Source organism: Elephas maximus, chromosome 9 (genome assembly GCF_024166365.1).
Source record: "Elephas maximus indicus isolate mEleMax1 chromosome 9, mEleMax1 primary haplotype, whole genome shotgun sequence".
In the NCBI taxonomy this organism is placed as follows: Eukaryota; Metazoa; Chordata; class Mammalia; order Proboscidea; family Elephantidae; genus Elephas; species Elephas maximus.
Genome location: NC_064827.1, coordinates 46,720,510 through 46,738,522, shown reverse-complemented (window position 1 = coordinate 46,738,522; position 18,013 = coordinate 46,720,510). Strand labels below are relative to the sequence as shown.

At 40.7% G+C, this 18,013-nt stretch overlaps 1 protein-coding gene across 8 annotated transcripts; it reads left to right on the top strand.

The window, feature by feature from the left end:
- The first annotated feature begins 169 nt into the window (after positions 1 to 169).
- On the top strand, positions 170 to 14,327 carry SLC25A51 (solute carrier family 25 member 51). 8 transcript variants are annotated; one of them, XM_049896077.1, is made up of 5 exons: positions 170 to 334; positions 5,074 to 5,198; positions 8,091 to 8,222; positions 9,357 to 9,482; positions 10,052 to 14,327. In XM_049896077.1, exon 5 carries the CDS (start codon positions 10,095 to 10,097, stop codon positions 10,986 to 10,988), a length of 894 nt encoding a protein of 297 aa, XP_049752034.1. In that variant the 5' UTR covers positions 170 to 334; positions 5,074 to 5,198; positions 8,091 to 8,222; positions 9,357 to 9,482; positions 10,052 to 10,094; the 3' UTR covers positions 10,989 to 14,327. The 8 variants fall into 8 exon arrangements, with proteins under 8 accessions (XP_049752034.1, XP_049752033.1, XP_049752031.1 ...); XM_049896076.1 differs by lacking the exon at positions 9,357 to 9,482 and adding an exon at positions 9,169 to 9,315; XM_049896074.1 differs by lacking the exon at positions 9,357 to 9,482 and adding an exon at positions 9,129 to 9,315.
- Positions 14,328 to 18,013: the final 3,686 nt, after the last annotated feature.

Sequence of the window (18,013 nt, the reverse complement as noted above, 5' to 3'; positions counted from 1 at the left end):
CTCCATGCCTTACGATAGGTGTGATGGCTTGACCATTCGCCTGCCGCTCCGTGGCGAGCGGCGGCCAGGAACAGCGGCAGGGAGGAGGCAGTCCGCGTCACCTGCCTCTTCGCTAGTTTAGGCTGAGGCGGCGGGGCGGTGTCTCCCTCACGTGACCCGACTGCAGCGGCCGCCGCCTTCCGAACGGCGTTTGGGCGCGTCAGGCTACGCCTGCCGGCTGGGGTCGGTCGAGGTCTGCGCCTGCGCGGGCGCTGGCTCGCGTACTAGCTGGCTCGCCCGCCGACCTGCGGGCGGGCGGCTACCGGGCGTGGAGCTGGGACGCCCGCGGCCCTGGGTGAGTGTGGGTTGAGGGCGTGAGGCAAGCGCCTCTGGGTTGTAGAGAATAGAAGCATGAAGAAAGGTCAGAAAGGCCGCCCGCCATCGGCCCTCCGGCGCCGTCCTTCTTCGCGCGCGCGCTGCGCCCCCCAGACGCGTGCGGCACCTCACGCGCGCGCGCCAGCCGCCTCTCCCGGCCCCAGTGGCTGCGGACCCTCTCCGGAGCCCTCCGGGGACGGAGCGACTGGAGGCATTTTTCCACTTCCGCGGTTTCCAACTCTCCCGCCTGCCGGGAGTCTTCCCGGGGCGGGAGGCGCCACCCGGCTGCCCGAGCGACCTTTCCCCGCAGTCCCTTCCTTGGGGGCTGCGGGGCTGGGCCGGCGAGGAGGGAGCGCTTTCACTGGGGCGCCCCCGAGGCAGGGGAGGCACCTCCCTGGAGCGCTAAGACCGCAGGGCGGGGCCGGGGTTTGCCTGTGCCTAGGGCCGACGCGCGACTGGAGCGGCGGTGCGGGGCCACTTCCTCCCAAAACCAAACCCATTGCCATCAAGTCGATTCCGACTCATACCGACCCTATAGGACAGAGTAGAACTGCCCCGTAGAGTTTCCAGGGATCGCCTGGTGGCCTCGAACTGCCGACCTTTTGGTTAGCAGCCGTAGCACTTACTACGCCACCAGGGCTTCCCCCTTCCTCCCGGGAGGCTGGAATTCCGGCCTCCGCATCTCGGGGACCCCCTCACTGTGTTGAGGGAAGGGGCCTTAGTGGTCTTGTCCACCCGCCTTTTCACGGATTGGAGAAATGGACGCCTGCAGAGCGGTGAGTTCAACCATATAGCGTGGCACTGCTTTTTCTGCGACACCATGGTGCATCGCGTTATAGGAAGCTCAGTCGTTCGGGGCTTGGGGGCAGAGGATGTTGTTAATTGTAAAACTCTATCAAATATTTGGCATTAAAAAATGCTAAATGGAGCATGTAAATGCTTCAGCTATTTTTACTCTTTCAGCATAACCTTTACTTTGCCCCATACAGTTCTACCCATCTGGTCGTAATTCCCACCTTATGTTTCCCTACCTGTAAGCTGTGAAACAAGCCCATGAGGTAAATGTGTAGTGAGTGACTTTACAGTTCGAGCATCCGCCACCCTTGCTTTGAAAATTTTTCATGAAAACCACCAAAAGGTGCTAGGACCGGTTGGGTCCCATAGTGATTCAAGATCTCAGGCGTTTCGGGGCTGCAGTCACCTTTAGCGCGTCTAAAGGAAAGACCACGGCTTTTACCTGTAAACGGAGTGACTCATGATTTCTCATTTGGTAAATAAAAATAAGCCCAGATAAATGGATTTTTTAAAATTATAGACATTGATTTATAAAAGTAGCAAGATAGTCCCATAACGAAGACTAGAACCCAAGCTTATTTTGTTCTGAATGCTGACTCAGACCTGCTGACTGGGGGAATTTGCATCCTTTGAGAGTTACATTCACCTTCTCCCCAGTTTTTGCACAGAGACCTTTGTGCTTGGGTCACATCTGGGTCTTGCTTATTCATGTGGCTGTAAGTTACTGCGAGTATTTAGACTTCACTGCTGTTTTTTTATGCCACAGAAGTTTGACACTTGCAGTTGCTTGAAAGTCACCTTCGTTAACTTTGCTTCCTAATGTTGAGATATATTGAATGTTTAGATAGCAAATGAGAGTAAAGTAAAATAAATTTTACAATAAATCAAGGACTTATTGTCCATATTAAAACAAAAAAAAAACCCCAAACTCAGTGCTGTGGAGTGGATTCCGACTCATAGCGACCCTATAGGATAGAGTAGAACTGCCCCATAGAGTTTCCAAGGAGCGCCCGGCGGATTTGAACTGCCGACCCTTTGGATAGCAGCTGTAGCACTTAACCATTATGCCACCATGGTTTCCAAGAAATCAGTTTAGCAAAGAAATTTAGCCACATTCACAGTATAAACATGCTAAATTCTAAACTTCCCTGCCGCAGAAGAATACTCTGCACACTACCATTTGCCCTGAATTAAGGACCTATTCACATGTGTAGGACAAAACTAGAGGAAAAGTTCTAAATCTAAAGTCTGGGAGGGTGTCATACCATTCCTTTTCCTGTGTCTAGGCCCCGCCCCTTTTTTTTTACCTGAGAATCTAAATGTACGGTAATTTTCTTAAACTTCTAGAAAGTAATACAAGTACCATTCTGTTAAAAATAGACAACTTTTTTTATCATTGTTCAGGTGCACAAATAACTTGGTTTGTATTATCAAGGAATATATCTTTATGGTTAAATAGCTTGTAAGTGTTGGACTTTTTAGAATCTAAATGTATTTTGTGTTTAGTATGAAAAAGTTAAATGTTCGTCATGTTCATAAATGGTAGGAATGTTTAATCATGTGCACATATCTTTCTGTATTTAATTTAATAGTCTTGAATATTTTTGTTGAAGTTGACATTGCTTAGTTCTGGATTCTGAAGAGCAAAGTGGTGCATAGGTATAAAATAATTTTACACTGAAGTTTTTTTTTTTTTTTAATATTGGTTAATCTTAAGTTAGCAGTCGTAATACTAATAAGAGTTTTTAAAAATTCATGCCTAACAGCTGAAACGTTGTTGTTGTGTGCCATCGGGTTGATGCCGATTCATAGCTACCCTGTTGGACAGTAGAACTGCCTTGTAGGGTTTCCTAGTCTATAATCTTTACAATGACAGATGACCAGATCTTTTTTTGCAGAACCACTGGTGGGTTCAAACCACCAACCTTTTGGTTAGCATTTGAGCATTTAACCATTGTAGCATCAGGGCTGCATGTCAAACAGTAAGAAAACCAAAATAAAATAAGTAAGGATGTAGTAGACTCTGGTTAATAATGATCACACACTGCACCCTGGCCAAGTTCTTTTCCAGCATCTATGCGATATTTGCGCACATCCCAAAGAAAGGTGATGTAACAGGATGCGAAAATTATCGAACAGTATTGTTAATATCATATCCAAGTAAAATTTTGCTGAAGATAATTCAGAAACAGTTGCAGCAGTGCATAGATAGTGAACGGCCAGAAACTCAAGCTGGATTCAGAAAAGGACCTGGAACAAGGGATATCATTGCTAATGTCAGATGGATCTTGGCTGAAAGCAGAGAATACCAGAAAGCTGTTTACCTGCATTTTATTGACTGTGCAAAGGCATTTGACTTTGTGGATCAAAAACAAGTTGCAAATAACATTGCGAAGAACGGGAATTTTCAGAACACTTAATTGCAGAACCTGTGCATAGATCCAAGAGGCAGTTGTTCGGACAGAACAAGGAGACACTGCGTGGTTTAAAGTCAGGAAAGGTGTGCATCAGGGTTGTATCCTTTCACCATACTTAGTCTATATGCTGAGCAAATAATCCGAGAAGCTGGACTATATGAAGAAGAACGCTGCATCAGGATTGGAGGAAGACTCATTAAGAACCTGCAATATGCAGGTGCACAGTCTGCTTGCTGAAAGTGAAGAGGACTTGAAGCACTTACTGATGAAGATCAGATACCACAGCCTTCAGTATGGATTACACCTCAACATAAAACAGAAGTCTTCACAACTGGATCAATAAGCAACATCATGATAAAAAGAGAAAATATTGATGTTTATCAAGGATTTCATTTTACTTGGATCTGCAATGAACGCCCGTGGAAGCAGCGGTGAAGAAATTAAATGACATTGCTTTGGGCAAATCTGCTTAAAAAGACCTCTTTAAAGTGTTAAAGAAGCAGAAATGTTACTTTGAGGACTAAGATGAGCCTGACCCAAGCCATGTTATTTTCACTTGCCTCATATGCATGCAAAAGCTGGGCAATGAATAAGGGAAGACTGAAGGAAAATTGATGCCTTTGGATTATGGTATTGGCGAAGAATATTGAATATACCATGAACAAATCAGAGTGCTTTTTAGAAGTGAGGATGGTGAGACTTCATCTGATGTACTTTGGACGTGTTATCAGGAGGGATCAGTCCCTAGAGAAGGACATCATGGTTGGTAGAGGGTCAGTGAAAAAGAGGATGACCGTCAACGAGGTGGATTTGTCATAGTGGCTGCAACAGTGGGCTCCAGCATAGCAACAATTGTGAGGATGGCACAGGATTGGGCAGTGTTTTGTTCTCTTGTACATAGGAACCGACTTGATGGCACCTGACAACATACCCTGGCCGATTCATTTGAACCATCCGTGCAGTATTTTAAAAAATTGATCGTATTAAGCCACAAAGGCTCAGTACATTAAGAAATCCATTTAGAGAGAGGAAACGGGTAACATTCTAGGACCTTTTTGTTTGTTTAATTTTTATTGCAAACTATGGGCCACCTAATTGAAAACTATAGGACACTTAAAAGCAAGTAGAGTAAAAGAAAAGATGGCAGGATTTCTTAAAAAGTAGTGATAATAAAACATTTACTCAAAGGAAGAGTATATAGCCTTAACCACCCAAATATGAAACGGAAAAAAACTAAAATAAGCATCTAACTTAGACAAAGGAGGAGGAAGGAGATACAAAGAGAAAATTTAAAAAAAATTTTTTAAACTGAAAAAATAGTAAAACGTATATTCGAAAGCTGATCTTTTGTGGGGAATGAGTTTTATAAAATAGGTGTAAACTGGCTAGCCTGCTGAAGGAAAAAAGGGAACACAAATACATAAAGTTAGAAACATTTTTAAAAATAAACGAGTGCTTTGTATGACTACATAAAATAACCAGATTTTTTTTTTTTTTTTTTTTAAAGGAAATCCAGTATTCAAAATTGACTCCAGGAGAGAGAACCTAACAGATCAGTAACAATGGAAGAAATTGGGAAAATTATCAAAAAGCTACCATCCCCCAAAACACCAGGCCCAGATGGTATTACAGGTGAATTCGTTTACCTTCACAGAGAAGATAATTTTGATACCATTTAGATTGTTCTAGCATAAAGAAGGGGGAAAAAAATCAATGATTCTTTTTACAAAGTCTGCCGAATATTGACACTGGGACTTGATATAGTACTAAAATTAGAAACTGAATCTATTACAAATAAATAGATTCAGTTTCTAATTTTAGTACTGTATCAAGGAATGTAAAATTTTAAAATAAAATATTAGCAAGTAGAATTTAGCAGAACTTAAAAGACTGTTCTGTCATGGCCAGATAGGATTCATCCCCATATTACAAGGCTAGTTCATTATAAAGAAATACCCTAATGTAATACATGAAATAAACAATACCAAAAAAGAGCAGTAATAATAGCTCACCTTTGTTGAGCACCTACTAGACTTCAGACATTCTCCTGGGGGCTTTACATGTATTAACTCAGTGAATTGAGCCCACCTGTGAGGTAGGTAATATTCCTATTTTATAGACAAGGAAACTGAGGCATAGAGACGTTGAGTAATTTGCTGAAGGTCATGTAGTAGGTACGTGGTGGAACCAGAATTTGAACCCAGGGAATTAGTAGGTTCCAGAGCCTGTGCACTTAAACATTACACTGGCTCTATCTCCAAAATCTATATGATCACTTCAGTAGCTTCTGAAAAGCAGTTGACCAGAGTTCAAGCTGTATTACTGATTTCAGTGGTGGTGGAAGAGGGTGGAGGTGGTTGAAGCTTAGTGCAACAGGAATTAATGTTATTCCCTTCGTGGGTTTGAAAATGCCATAAGGGTCCTTTGTTATTAGTTGATCATTAGTACTAGAATAATGGAATCCATTTTAAGTGGGAAACACAGTTTCCTAGTAAATAGTGGAAGGCAGGGGTTTCAGTTATAATTGCAGCTATACTGATTCTTAGGATGAATGCAGAATGAGGTTGTGGGTATAACATATAGATATAAAATTTGTCTGATGAAGTTATAAGAGCATAATGAAGACATTCTTCACTCCATGTTTGTTTGCAGCACAATCTTAAAAGGTGTACAGGGATTGATTAGAGTTAAATAGGGAGGGGTATTTGAGTGGGAATAAATTTTATGAGGCTTCATTCATCAGTGGATATTTTTATTTCATGATGACTTGTTTCCCTGTGTAACCTTGTAACTGCTAAGACTTGAATTATGAACACTCAGATGACAAGAACTTCCTGTTTTTCAAACCAAAAGCCAGCATTATGCTTAATGATAATCCTAGGAGAGTTCCCACAAATGTCAGAAAAAATAAAAGGATGTTCACTATCACCATAATTGAATTTTGCTCAGGCAGTATTTGCCACTGCATTTAGACAGGAGGAAGAAAGATATATATAAAGTAGAAGGCAGAATTACTTGCAAGTGATATTTTATATTGTGTAAAGTGAAGCAAATTCACCAAAGAACTGAGAAGTAATAAGAAAATTTAATTTGAAGTTGGTTGGTTCTGATTTTAATACACAAGAATTGATACCTTTTTTATGCAGACAAAAAATAGTTACAGAATGATGGAATGAAAAAGCCCCTTCGTAGTAGCATCTGAAAAGGTAAAATTCCTGGGGATAAGAAAATAACTCCAGAAGAAAATCTTAAATGCTACTAAGGTTTGTAAAAAGATGACCAATAGAAGAAGCTCTTGGGGAGGATGGGAATAGTAAATAATAGGACCTTAGTAAAGTAACGTTCGATTTTGAAAAGATGATAGTTCTTTTTAAATTCACCTGTAAACTTGGTTCCACTGGAAGATACCAACAGAATTGTTGGGAGGAATATGACAAAAATGCACTACTAAATTTTACCTAGAAAAAGTGTGAGAGCCAGGTAACTGATAATTCTGATAAAAAGCATAGAGAGGGAAGCCCTACTAGATAATGACATATATGCCGATGCTGTAACAGGTTAAAACAGGTTGGTAAAAGAGAAGAAATACTAGGCAATTGATGGCACAGAATGGAGAGCAGAAATAAATGCAAATGCCTATGGGTATTTAGGTTATGGTAAAGATACATTTAAAGATACATTGCAAACCAATGACAAAAAGAGGTCATCCACAGTGATGTTGGCATCAGGGACGTCTTGTCTTTGCCTCACTCCTTATACTGAAATTCCAGAAAGATTAAAGTACAAAAGAAAGAAACAAACGCATTGCCGTTGAGTCGATTCTGACTTATAGCGACCCTGTAGGACAGAGTAAAACTGCGCATACAGTTTCCAAGGAGCGGCTGGTGGATTTGAACTGCTGACCTTTTCGTTAGCAGCTGTAGTTCTTAACCACTTCACCACCAGGGTTTCCATGTTAAAGTACAGGTGATTGATAAAGCCATTAAGAGTTGTAGAAGGAAGTAGAAATTACTTGTTCATAATTTTGGAGTCATGAAGGCCTTCTAAGAAAGACATACTCTAGAAGCCAAGAGAAAAAAACATTGATAGGTTTAATATTAAGAATTTCAGTATCACAAAAATGGTGTAGACAAACTGGGGGAAAATTTGCCATGCTTGATTTTCTTCATTTACAAAGACATCCTTACAAATCAGTGAGAAAAAATAACTACCAACAGAAAAATGAGCGAAGTACATGAACTCAGTTTACAGTGAAGGAAATTTAAATGGTCAATAAAAATGAAAAATGCTGAATTTTATTCAAAAAATTTAAATGGTAAATTAAAAGGAGATTTTTCTTTCATGAGATTGGCAGAAATCATAGTTGAATACCTAGTGCTGACCGTGGTAGGGAAACTGGTAGTCACATACACTTAATGGGAATGTAAGTCATCGTCTTTCTTGGGGCAATTTGGCGTAGCTATCAGATTTTAAAAAGTATTGCTCGTTGAGCCAGCACCCTCATTCTAAAAATTTTCCCTACAGATAGATACACTGGTGAGAATGCCCATCGCAAAAGCAAAGACAACAACAAAAAAACAGAATAAGTAGGAGACAGGATAACTTACATAGTACGTCTGTTTACTAGAATACTGTGCCGCTATTCAAAAGACCGAGGTAACTCTGCTGATATTAGAAGATTCTAAAATCTTGTACTCCTTGTTTTTGTTTTGTCTTTTCACTTAAACATGTGTTCTGTCCTTTTGGGTATTTTTTAAATGATAGCTAAGTTGGAAGGGTGTGGGGCAGGGAGAGGGGTGAAATGAATCTGACTAGAGTCGGGTTGACTGGTAAAGAGGCTTTTGCGCTAGTTCAGGCTAGAGATGGTGAGGGCTGGAGGAGAGGGTGTCTGGATATTTAAGTGATTTTTTTTTTTCCTCTAATCATTTAAGTGTGGAGCTCTGGTGGTACAGTGGTCGAGAGCCTGACTGCTAACCAAAAGGTCAGCAGTTCAAATCCACTCCTGTGGGGCAGTTCTACTCTATCCTGTAGGGTCACCAAGCCAGAATTTACTTGATGGCAATGGGTTTTGGGTTTTTTGTTTCTTCTGTTCTTTTTAATATTTAAGTAATACACATTTCTTTCGTGAGTTTACATTTAAATGGCTTTGTGTGTGTGTGTGTATGTGTGTGTGAGTGGAGCTGCAAGCAGCCAAACTTAAGAATTTTTGGCCCCGCATGCAAGTAACTTTCATAATCTTAACTGCTTTCAAAAAAAAAAAAAACAAAACCTGCTGCAGTCAAGTCAATTCCAACTCATAGCGACCCTATAGGACAGGGTAGAACTGCCCCATGAAGTTTCCAAGGAGCGCCTGGTGGATTTGAACTGCCCAACTCCTGGTTAGCAACCGTAGCACTTAACCACTATGCCACCAGGGTTTCTTTAACTGTTTTAGTATCTGCCAAATTAGAAATAACTTCATTCGCTGAGCCAGGCTCTATTTGGATTATTTAAATTGCAGTGAAACAAATTTTGGGAATACCAGGGGACAGTTTTTCATTTCTCTTTATTTCGCATCCACAGTAGTAGTAAGCCACATTCTGATATGTCATACTGCTTCCAGCCCTCTGTCAAAGGTGAGGTGTCTTCAAAGGAACTCAAAGTTTTGGACCCAGAGGTGGTGTGGCTCACCTGGTCATGGGTGTGGACAATGAAAGGCTGAGCCCTGCTGCTGTCATTAACGTTCCATGGATACAACCAGCATCTTTCAGTGAGGAGAATAATTTTCTGACTCTTTTATATCTTTCTTAGGGTCGACTTCGGGCCTGCAATTATATTTAGGCATAACTCTTCTCAACTGAGGACAAGTTTATCTTTTCTAATAGAAACATGGGCAGAAGACCAACTCGAACTCCACACAGAGGCTTTGGGCCAGAGGTTGTGCAGATGTTACATTTTCTTCTTAGTGTGTTCTCTCTTCTGGGAAAGGGGCACACAGATCTTTGTGTAGCATATTTAAAAAGTTTAATTCCATTTGTTTCACACAAAAAAGGAAGAAAAATATTACATAGTAGTGTCAGAAAATCTCAGAATTTTCCTGAGGGTCTCCCATAGGACATGAAAAAATCCCCTCCCCGCCCCCCCCCCCCCCCCCCCCAAAAGAAGAGTGTTTTATAAGTCTCCTTACTGCCTGGCTTAAAAGACAGATGGAATCTTCTATCTGCTCCTGCATTCAGTTTGTTGTGCTATGTTTGTCATTTTGGTTGAAATATAAGCAGAAAATCCAGCCTCAACGCATACCTAGTTGGTAAATGGAGGACCTCCCAGACCCCCAAAAGAGCATCAGGTACCTCCAGGGATCATCGGACAATACTTTTGAGAACCACTGATCTACTCTAAAAGGAAAAATGGAATGGTGTTCAGAAATTGGAGGGAGGATTAGGGGAAAAATCCATGTGTTTAGCTCTCTATATAAAGGTTTACCCAATGTCATTTATTATTTGTAGGTTTAAAAAAAGTTCTTCATGAAGAAGAAAGATCTTAAGCAACATGATGGATTCAGAAGCTCATGAAAAGAGGCCATCAATTCTGACATCTTCAAAACAAGATCTCTCGCCTCACATTGCAAACGTTGGTCAAATGAAGCATTACTTGTGTGGCTGCTGTGCAGCTTTCAACAACATAGTGATCACGTTTCCCATTCAGAAGGTCCTTTTTCGGCAACAGCTATATGGAATCAAAACCCGGGACGCAATACTTCAGTTACGGAGGGATGGATTTCGAAACTTGTATCGAGGAATCCTGCCCCCGTTGATGCAGAAGACCACTACACTGGCACTTATGTTTGGTCTGTATGAGGATTTATCTTACCTTCTCCGTAAACATATCAGTACTCCAGAGTTTGCAACTTGCAGCATGGCAGCAGTACTTGCAGGGACAACAGAAGCAATTTTCACTCCATTGGAAAGAGTTCAAACATTGCTTCAAGACCACAAGCATCATGACAAATTTACAAACACTTACCAGGCTTTCAAGGCGCTGAAATGTCATGGAATTAGAGAGTATTATCGAGGCTTGGTGCCCATTCTTCTCCGTAATGGATCCAGCAATGCCCTTTTTTTTGGCCTTCGAGGCCCTGTTAAAGAGTATTTGCCTACTGCAACATCTCACAGTGCTCATTTGGTCAATGATTTTATCTGTGGAGGCCTATTGGGTGCCATGTTGGGATTCTTGTTTTTTCCGATTAATGTTGTAAAAACCCGCATGCAGTCTCAGATTGGTGGGGAATTTCAGTCTTTCCCTAGGGTTTTCAAAAAAATCTGGGTAGAACGGGATAGGAAATTGACAAATCTTTTCAGAGGTGCCCATCTGAATTACCATCGGTCACTCATCTCTTGGGGCATAATCAATGCGACTTATGAGTTCTTATTAAAGGTTATATGAAAGAAATCATCAGTTAAGTGCCATTTATCAGCTGACTAGGCCTTCTAAGAAGAATTCAATTTGGTCTGGTTCCCAGTTGGCCAAATAACAAGTTGGTGTCAGAAGTCCAGGGCACCATGAATTATGGGCAAAGTGGTTTTCCTTAAAAACCAACAATAACAGAATAAAAGGTTTCAATAGGAAATTTAAAGGATTTTTTTTTCTATCATTACCTGAGAGCTTTAGGCTAATGGTTTGATTAATAGCTGTCTATCTGATGGCCCTTGGCAGGGAATGTAATAGCCAAGATACGATTTTTTTCTTTTCCAAAACAGTCTTTAACCCTCTGTATTAAAACGTATAAGTGGCCATGACTAGCCAGAGAAAGGCTTTTGTAGCCCAGTGATTTCTTAGGCTTCTTTTTGTTACTCCTTTATTTGCTTCTCTGCTCTTTTGAGGAATTGCAGGGGATAGTCTTGGGTAAACTTGAGCACATACGTGGGGAGGAGAAAGGAGCAGAACAGAGAAGAAAAACAGTGTATTAGGTATAGGCTTTTCATGATAAATTGCTTGTATTAGCTTTGAAACTCAGCACCTCTTGAGGTACTCATTATCCAAACTATTTCTGTTTAGACTTGATAGAATCAGGAAGCTAATTAAAGTTCCCGTTTCGCTTTCTAGGTTTGAAAGTTTTCTTTTTAATTCTGGGTGTGACCTGAAAGCCTTCTGTAATATTATGTTGACTTCACTTATTTCATCGCCAAAAGATGAGGAAGTTGAAGTGTTGGTACAGGAGTTTCCTCCTGTCAAGAAGCTCCATATTCCCTGCATGTAGATGGGACTCTGTTTATCTTTGTTTCTCTGAGTTATTGCTGCCAGTTTAGCACAGGGCTTTGGGTTCTTGTTTTTGTTTTTTCCACTGATAATTTGGGCTTTTTTTTTTTTTAATTTGTATTCAGGTATCTTGTTCTCTTGAAACTCTCCTTAAAAAGAAAACCTACTTCTGTAACATTTTGTTTTAGAAGTCTTAATGAGAAGGTTCCACCCCCCTCCCCCCCCATTTCTGAATGTTACAGAAAAACCAAAACCACTCAGGATAGCTTCCACCTCAGTGTTAGCTATCCTTATTTTACTCTTGGAAATAGAGACCACTATTAGGATTCTGACATTTTGGAAACCCAATTTATAATTGTGATATTAAAATAGTAAGTTTGAGATGATAAGAGCTATTAAAAGACATCTGAAGAGTTATTTTAAATTTTAGGTGTTTCTAGTAAGCACACTGGTCCCTTACCTAATAGAGACAAAAGTTTATTCATCAAAGGAATCAGTTTAAAATTTCTCTCCAGGTATATAATACAGCAAAATGACTCACGCACTGATTGAATAAATAGGAACACGTGAGAAACATCCTGGAAAAATGGTTAAATTTTTTTTTTTAAACCCGCCTCTGTAAATATTATATAGTTAAGACTGTTCTCCAGCATTTGACATGGTATAGTTTGATTTCTTATTTCCACATGTTCACCATCCTGGACAACTGCATGTGGCCACCAAAATAAAATCAGGGCTCCAATCGGTAGTTTACTCAAAGTATCTTGGCAGATAGTCCAAAAAAGCGATTTACCTCTAAATGCAGTATGGCTGGCTAATGAAGTGAACGTTCTTCCAACTGTAAAGGGTAAGGAAACAACAAGCGTTTGCCTGGCGGAAATGAAGCCAGATAGCTTTGCAGCAGCTCTGCTTGTCAGTGATGTGTTGGAAATGGCAGTTTACTTTAGACACCAAGGTGCAGATTTAAGGACTTCTGAAAACAAGAAGCATCCTTTGGCCTGGCTTCTGAAGTGAATGAGGAAGGCAGTGCGGTGCCTAACCCCCTCGTTCATGTGTCTGAGTCCCTGAGTACTCACAGGCAAGGCTGGGTGTCCCAGCGCAGGCACGGGAGTTAGCCCAAGTTTATGCCCTGGCCGGGGGAATGGACTTCCTTGGGCCTTGGGTTCTGTGGGGCTTCCTTTTGTCTTTACACTCCATGCAGGTGATGAAAAATCTAAGTTCTAAAGCACTTCCATGAAATACAAGTGAAGTGAAAATTCTAAGAATGCTTTGGTTTATGCTGTGTCAAATATGTGGCATTGAAAACAATATTTTTACGGGTTTTAACTTATAACAAACGTTTTTGGATTTCCTTTTCACTTTTTGTAGCTTTTGAAGACCAAACTGCAAATACATTACCAAGGATGGTTTGTGTTGTCTTCTAGACATAAATTTGACGAAAGATTCAACAGAATTTGTGGTAGCCAACTGCTTTGTCTGAATTTTAAAATAAGTTATAATGTGTTCTTAGTAAGTAAGGGATTCTAACAATAGCTTTTACCTTCAGTATAAATTAGTTTAATAATTTTAAAAAGGCAAATATGATTGAATAATTTTACTTGAGAAGCTTTAAAAGTGGCCTTTCTGTTACATACCCAGCACAGATGGCTCGTCAGCGTGGAGCACGTTGGGTTTTGCCTTCTGTACTTCATTATCTGATGCTACTAAAAATATGTTGTAGATTCTGTGTTTCACACACCTAGAGGTGGTATGAGCCCTCAGGACTGCACCACAGAGTAAACACAGCCTCTATATAGTGACATATTTGTCTTACTTTGTGAGTGGTGAGAGTTGATGTTTTTGTCTCAGTAGTCATATTCATCTTATGGTTGGTTGTATAATCACATGCTATATATTATGAATTGTGCAGTAAAGCAGAATAGTGTATATATAGTCATCTTTGGAGACCTGAAATTTCCAAGCTCCGTTACTATGGTAACATTCAGTATAAGGCTGTGCAAACATGAGAGGGAGTCGTGGCAGACAGGATGTATGAAATGGGATCTAGAAGCTTGCTTCACATTAAGTCAATCATGTTGAACTAACCCTTTAGTGTAGTCGAAGTACTGGAGTGTGCAGTGATAAAGTGAAGGCTAGAGGGAGATGACATTTGAAGAAAGGAAAAGTACTCAGTCTTGGTTTGTTTTTCAAATTAATAAAATACTTGTTTCCGCTTGTGCAGATAAAGGCGTATCAAAGACGACCAGACATTCTCCCTAAACTTGAGAACTTTTTAGTTTTTAATGCTGTCTTTTTGCTTAATAAATATTTGCTTGCCTAAATGGCTTCCAAATTGTGTGAGGGTCTCTACATATTTCTTAAAGTTCCATTATTAAAAGTGGTTAAGCACACAAAGCTATTTTTGTTTGCTATTTTGAATTTTGTGACTACATGCATTTAAATGAAATCTGTTGAATGTTTCAGAGTTAATATGCTTTTTTGGTAATTCTGTTTGGAATAAAGTTTTTTTTTGTTTTTTAAAGTCCATCCAATTTGGTCTTCTCTTGTGGTCGGGAAGTTTCTCAGTAACACTTTTTTTGTGGCAGGTAAGTTAGTCTCTTCACTGATAAAACACGTCCTTTGCTTACCCATCTTGCTTGGTCAACAGCTGTTCCACAGAAGTTAATTTTCCAAATAGCTTAACTGCAAAGCATTTTGTGTTTTAAAGGTTTTTCTCAAATGCAATAAACCCTGCCCTGCTGAGTATAAACTTCTTGGGAAATACAGCTTATGAATAATTTTTGTTGGGTAAAAAAAAAACCCACTGCCGTCAAGTCGATTCCAACTCATAGCCACCCTATAGGACAGAGTAGAACTGCCCCATAGGGTTTCCAAGGAGCGCCTGGCAGATTCGAACTGCCAACCTTTTGGTTAGCAGCCATAGCACTTAACCACTACACCACCAGGCTTTCCTTGTTGGGAAAGGTCATGCTTAAAACCCCCAAGCTAAATGGTCTGAGTTTTTGTTTTTTGAGTTTTCTCATACGTACTTTTGTCTTGGGAGCTCTGGTGGCTCAGTGCTTAAGATAGCCCGGCTGCTAAATGAAAGGTCAGCAGTTTGAATCCTCCAGCTGCTCCCTGGAAACCCTATGGGGCAGTTCTACTCTGTCCTGTAGGGTTGCTGTGAGTAGGAATGGCCTCCACGGCAACAGGCTTGGTTTTTGGCCTTGTCTTAGATGCTCCTATCTGCTGCAGGTAGCAGGTTAGGGGCGTATGATGTTACATCAGCTTACACTGTATTGGTTTACCTGTTATATTTTAAGATGCTCCCTTTTCTCTTGTGATAGTTAAGGTTGCATTATAAGGGACTACTAGGTAACAGAGCAGTTGCCATTTAATGCTTTCTTAAAATTACAATTTAGGATAGCAGTTCAACACTACGAGAAAGTAATATTCTGAACTTTAAAATTAGAATTGATAAAAGGAATGTTCACTCTTGCATATCTTCTGGTGAAATGCCGTTTTGTATGTTGTTTGGTCTGACTCACGGCAACCCCACGTGACCGCAGAGTACATATGGGGGTACATATGGAGAGCTTTTTTCAAGGTGTGACCAAGATGGGGGCCCAGGGGAGCTGTGCACAGCTGCAGAGCGCTCCCAGCTTAATCCATTTATCTTCTGAAGGTTCCAACTAGGGAAGTTTTTTTTTGCCAGAGGAGCATGTGTGATTTTGTGGTAGAAATTGACAGTAAAATAGAATTTATCTACGCGTTAATTCTGGTCTCCCGTCCATATTGCTGTAATTTTTTTTTTTTTTCTTAACTGTCACTCTCTTAAACACCTTCCCTTTCCTCTGCCGTAACGACCAAACACCTTACCGTGGCCTACAAGGCACAGGGCTGCCCAGCCCCTGCTAACCTCTTACTCAGCTCCAGCTAAAAATGCCCTACCCAGTCACTGCACTCTGGCCACAGGGACTTCTTTAATTTTATTGGGCTTGGTATACTCTGTTCTGCCTCCCAGCCTCTGCCCTGAACTGTGGCCTTTGCTGATTGACTCAGGGAACCCTGTCAGAGCTCACCTCAAACATCACTTCCCCAGAGAAGCTGTCTGAGGGTTAGGTCAGGCTCCTCTGTTACGTGCTCTTAAAATCCTCCATGTTCCTGTTGTTCATAGTGCTTATCTGCTTTAATTATGTTGTGCGTACTTGATGCTTGTTGCCCCCTTTAGACTGCCAGCTCCGTAACGTAGGGATTCTGCTGTAGCTCACACTGTTTCAGACTCACAACCGCTAGATTTCTGATAAATATTAAGGGGGTGAGGGAACGTGTATATTCAGGATCACAGCATTTGGAAATATCCTATCTGACCTTCATTCGTTGATGGGTCGTGGAGGTTGAGGAAAAAGTAATTTTTATATTAATTTCAGGACAAGGTACTAAGCTAAACAATTGAGGAGATTGTTCTTTATTCTTTAACTCCAAAACACGGTCTGCTCTCCTTTGCTCTGAAAAATGTCTAGCCAACTTGAGACAAAAAAATGTGTACAAGTCAGAATGTACAGGCACTCCATTTTTCTTATTACTGGCAGTTTCTGGATTGTGAAACTGAACTGAATGAAGTTGACCAAGAAGAAAGTATTCTTTAAAATAATATAGTGTGCCATTGGCTGCTGCTTTCTTGTAGAAGTGCTGGGACGGCAGTGACCTGTTTTAAGGGACACTGCCTCTAGTTGTTCAGCTTTTGTCATCAACAGAAGGTAAGCTTAGTTCAGGTTCTCTTTGGGAACGAGTCATTGTTAAACAGTTATTTGTGGGCAAGGCAATTACTTGCCCCTGATGTAGAGTACCCCACAAAAGGAACAGATTTCTGTTCTAAGGGTCAGCGTATCTATAAAAAAATCTATAGTAATAAGTAATTCCTGATAAATGGGGTTCTCCTTTCCCTTGGGCAAAAAAAAAAAAAAGAATTTTCCTTCATCCTCTCATACTTTTCTGGGAAAAGAATGACAAAACAGGAAACTCCAGGTTAACAAGGCTCTTGGGCTTCCCACTCCTCACTTTCCACTAAGTAACAACTAACAATTTTGAAAAGAGCAGTAGGAAAAAGCAGTTTTTTTTATGGAAAAAGCAGTTTTTTTTATGGAGTACCTTTCATTTGTAATTTGTATGCAAAACATGGAGGTAATAAAGATCTTTTTCTTCTGCAGGGTAATGTAAAAAGTTAGGAGGCAAGGTCCCGAACATGGAGATAAAACAGGTTTTATCTGCCTTGAGAAAGCTAAGGCAAAGTCCAAGATGAGAGGCTTGCCACTGCTGTTCAGAGCTCTTGAGAGCTGCTGCAACTTATGGTCTAAGAACAGAAAAGTATGTCCTTTGTGTTTGGGAGCAACACCAATTGTATTTCAGCTTATGTCAAATCAAGCTAACAGAAGGCAAAATCCCTCATTTATTTTTGTTTAGAAAATTTGTCTTACATCTTACTCGTGCTTTCAAACTGCCCTTTTAGACAAATAATTCTGAGTTCTAAGCTTCTAGGCTTATGGAAAATACAGAGCATTTGCCACCTGAGACAAGTTCTAGAAGAGGCAAATCTGTCTGCAGGGTGGAGATTGCTGGGAAGGGGCATGAGGGAACTTTCGGGGGTGGGGGTGGTAATATTCCGTATCTTAATAGGGGCCTGGGATTAAAAAAAAAAGTTTAGACATTTGTCTAAACTTAAAAATGTACACTTCATATTTATGCACTTCATTGTAAATTTTATATAAAAAAATACTGAACTCTAGTTAGTGACAATGTATGCAGAGGGCTTTTTGAAGAATGGGTAGAGATGTCTGCAGCTTATCCAAAATGCATCAAAACTTGACACGGATGGATGGATAGAGTATTAGGTAAGTGACAGACAAGCATAGTAAAATATTGGAATCTCGGTAAATGCTGTCCACTGGAAAATTCTTTCAACTTTGCTGTTATGTTTGAACATTTTCATAAAAAAAAAAAAATGCTGGAGACAGTTAAGGATTTATCACAATACTCCATGTCAGCAATATATTGAGAGACTAAAAGTGAAGGTCAGGTGGGCGGGTCTAAGGCTTCTTTGCCATCACTATGGAGACAGTCCCCCCACCGGAAGAGTGGGCAGAGCTTATGATGGGCCTGGTGACAAGACTGAGCCAATGGCAGAGATCCGGCCTGCCAGGCAGATGACACGGGGCCCTCCATTGTGACCCTTG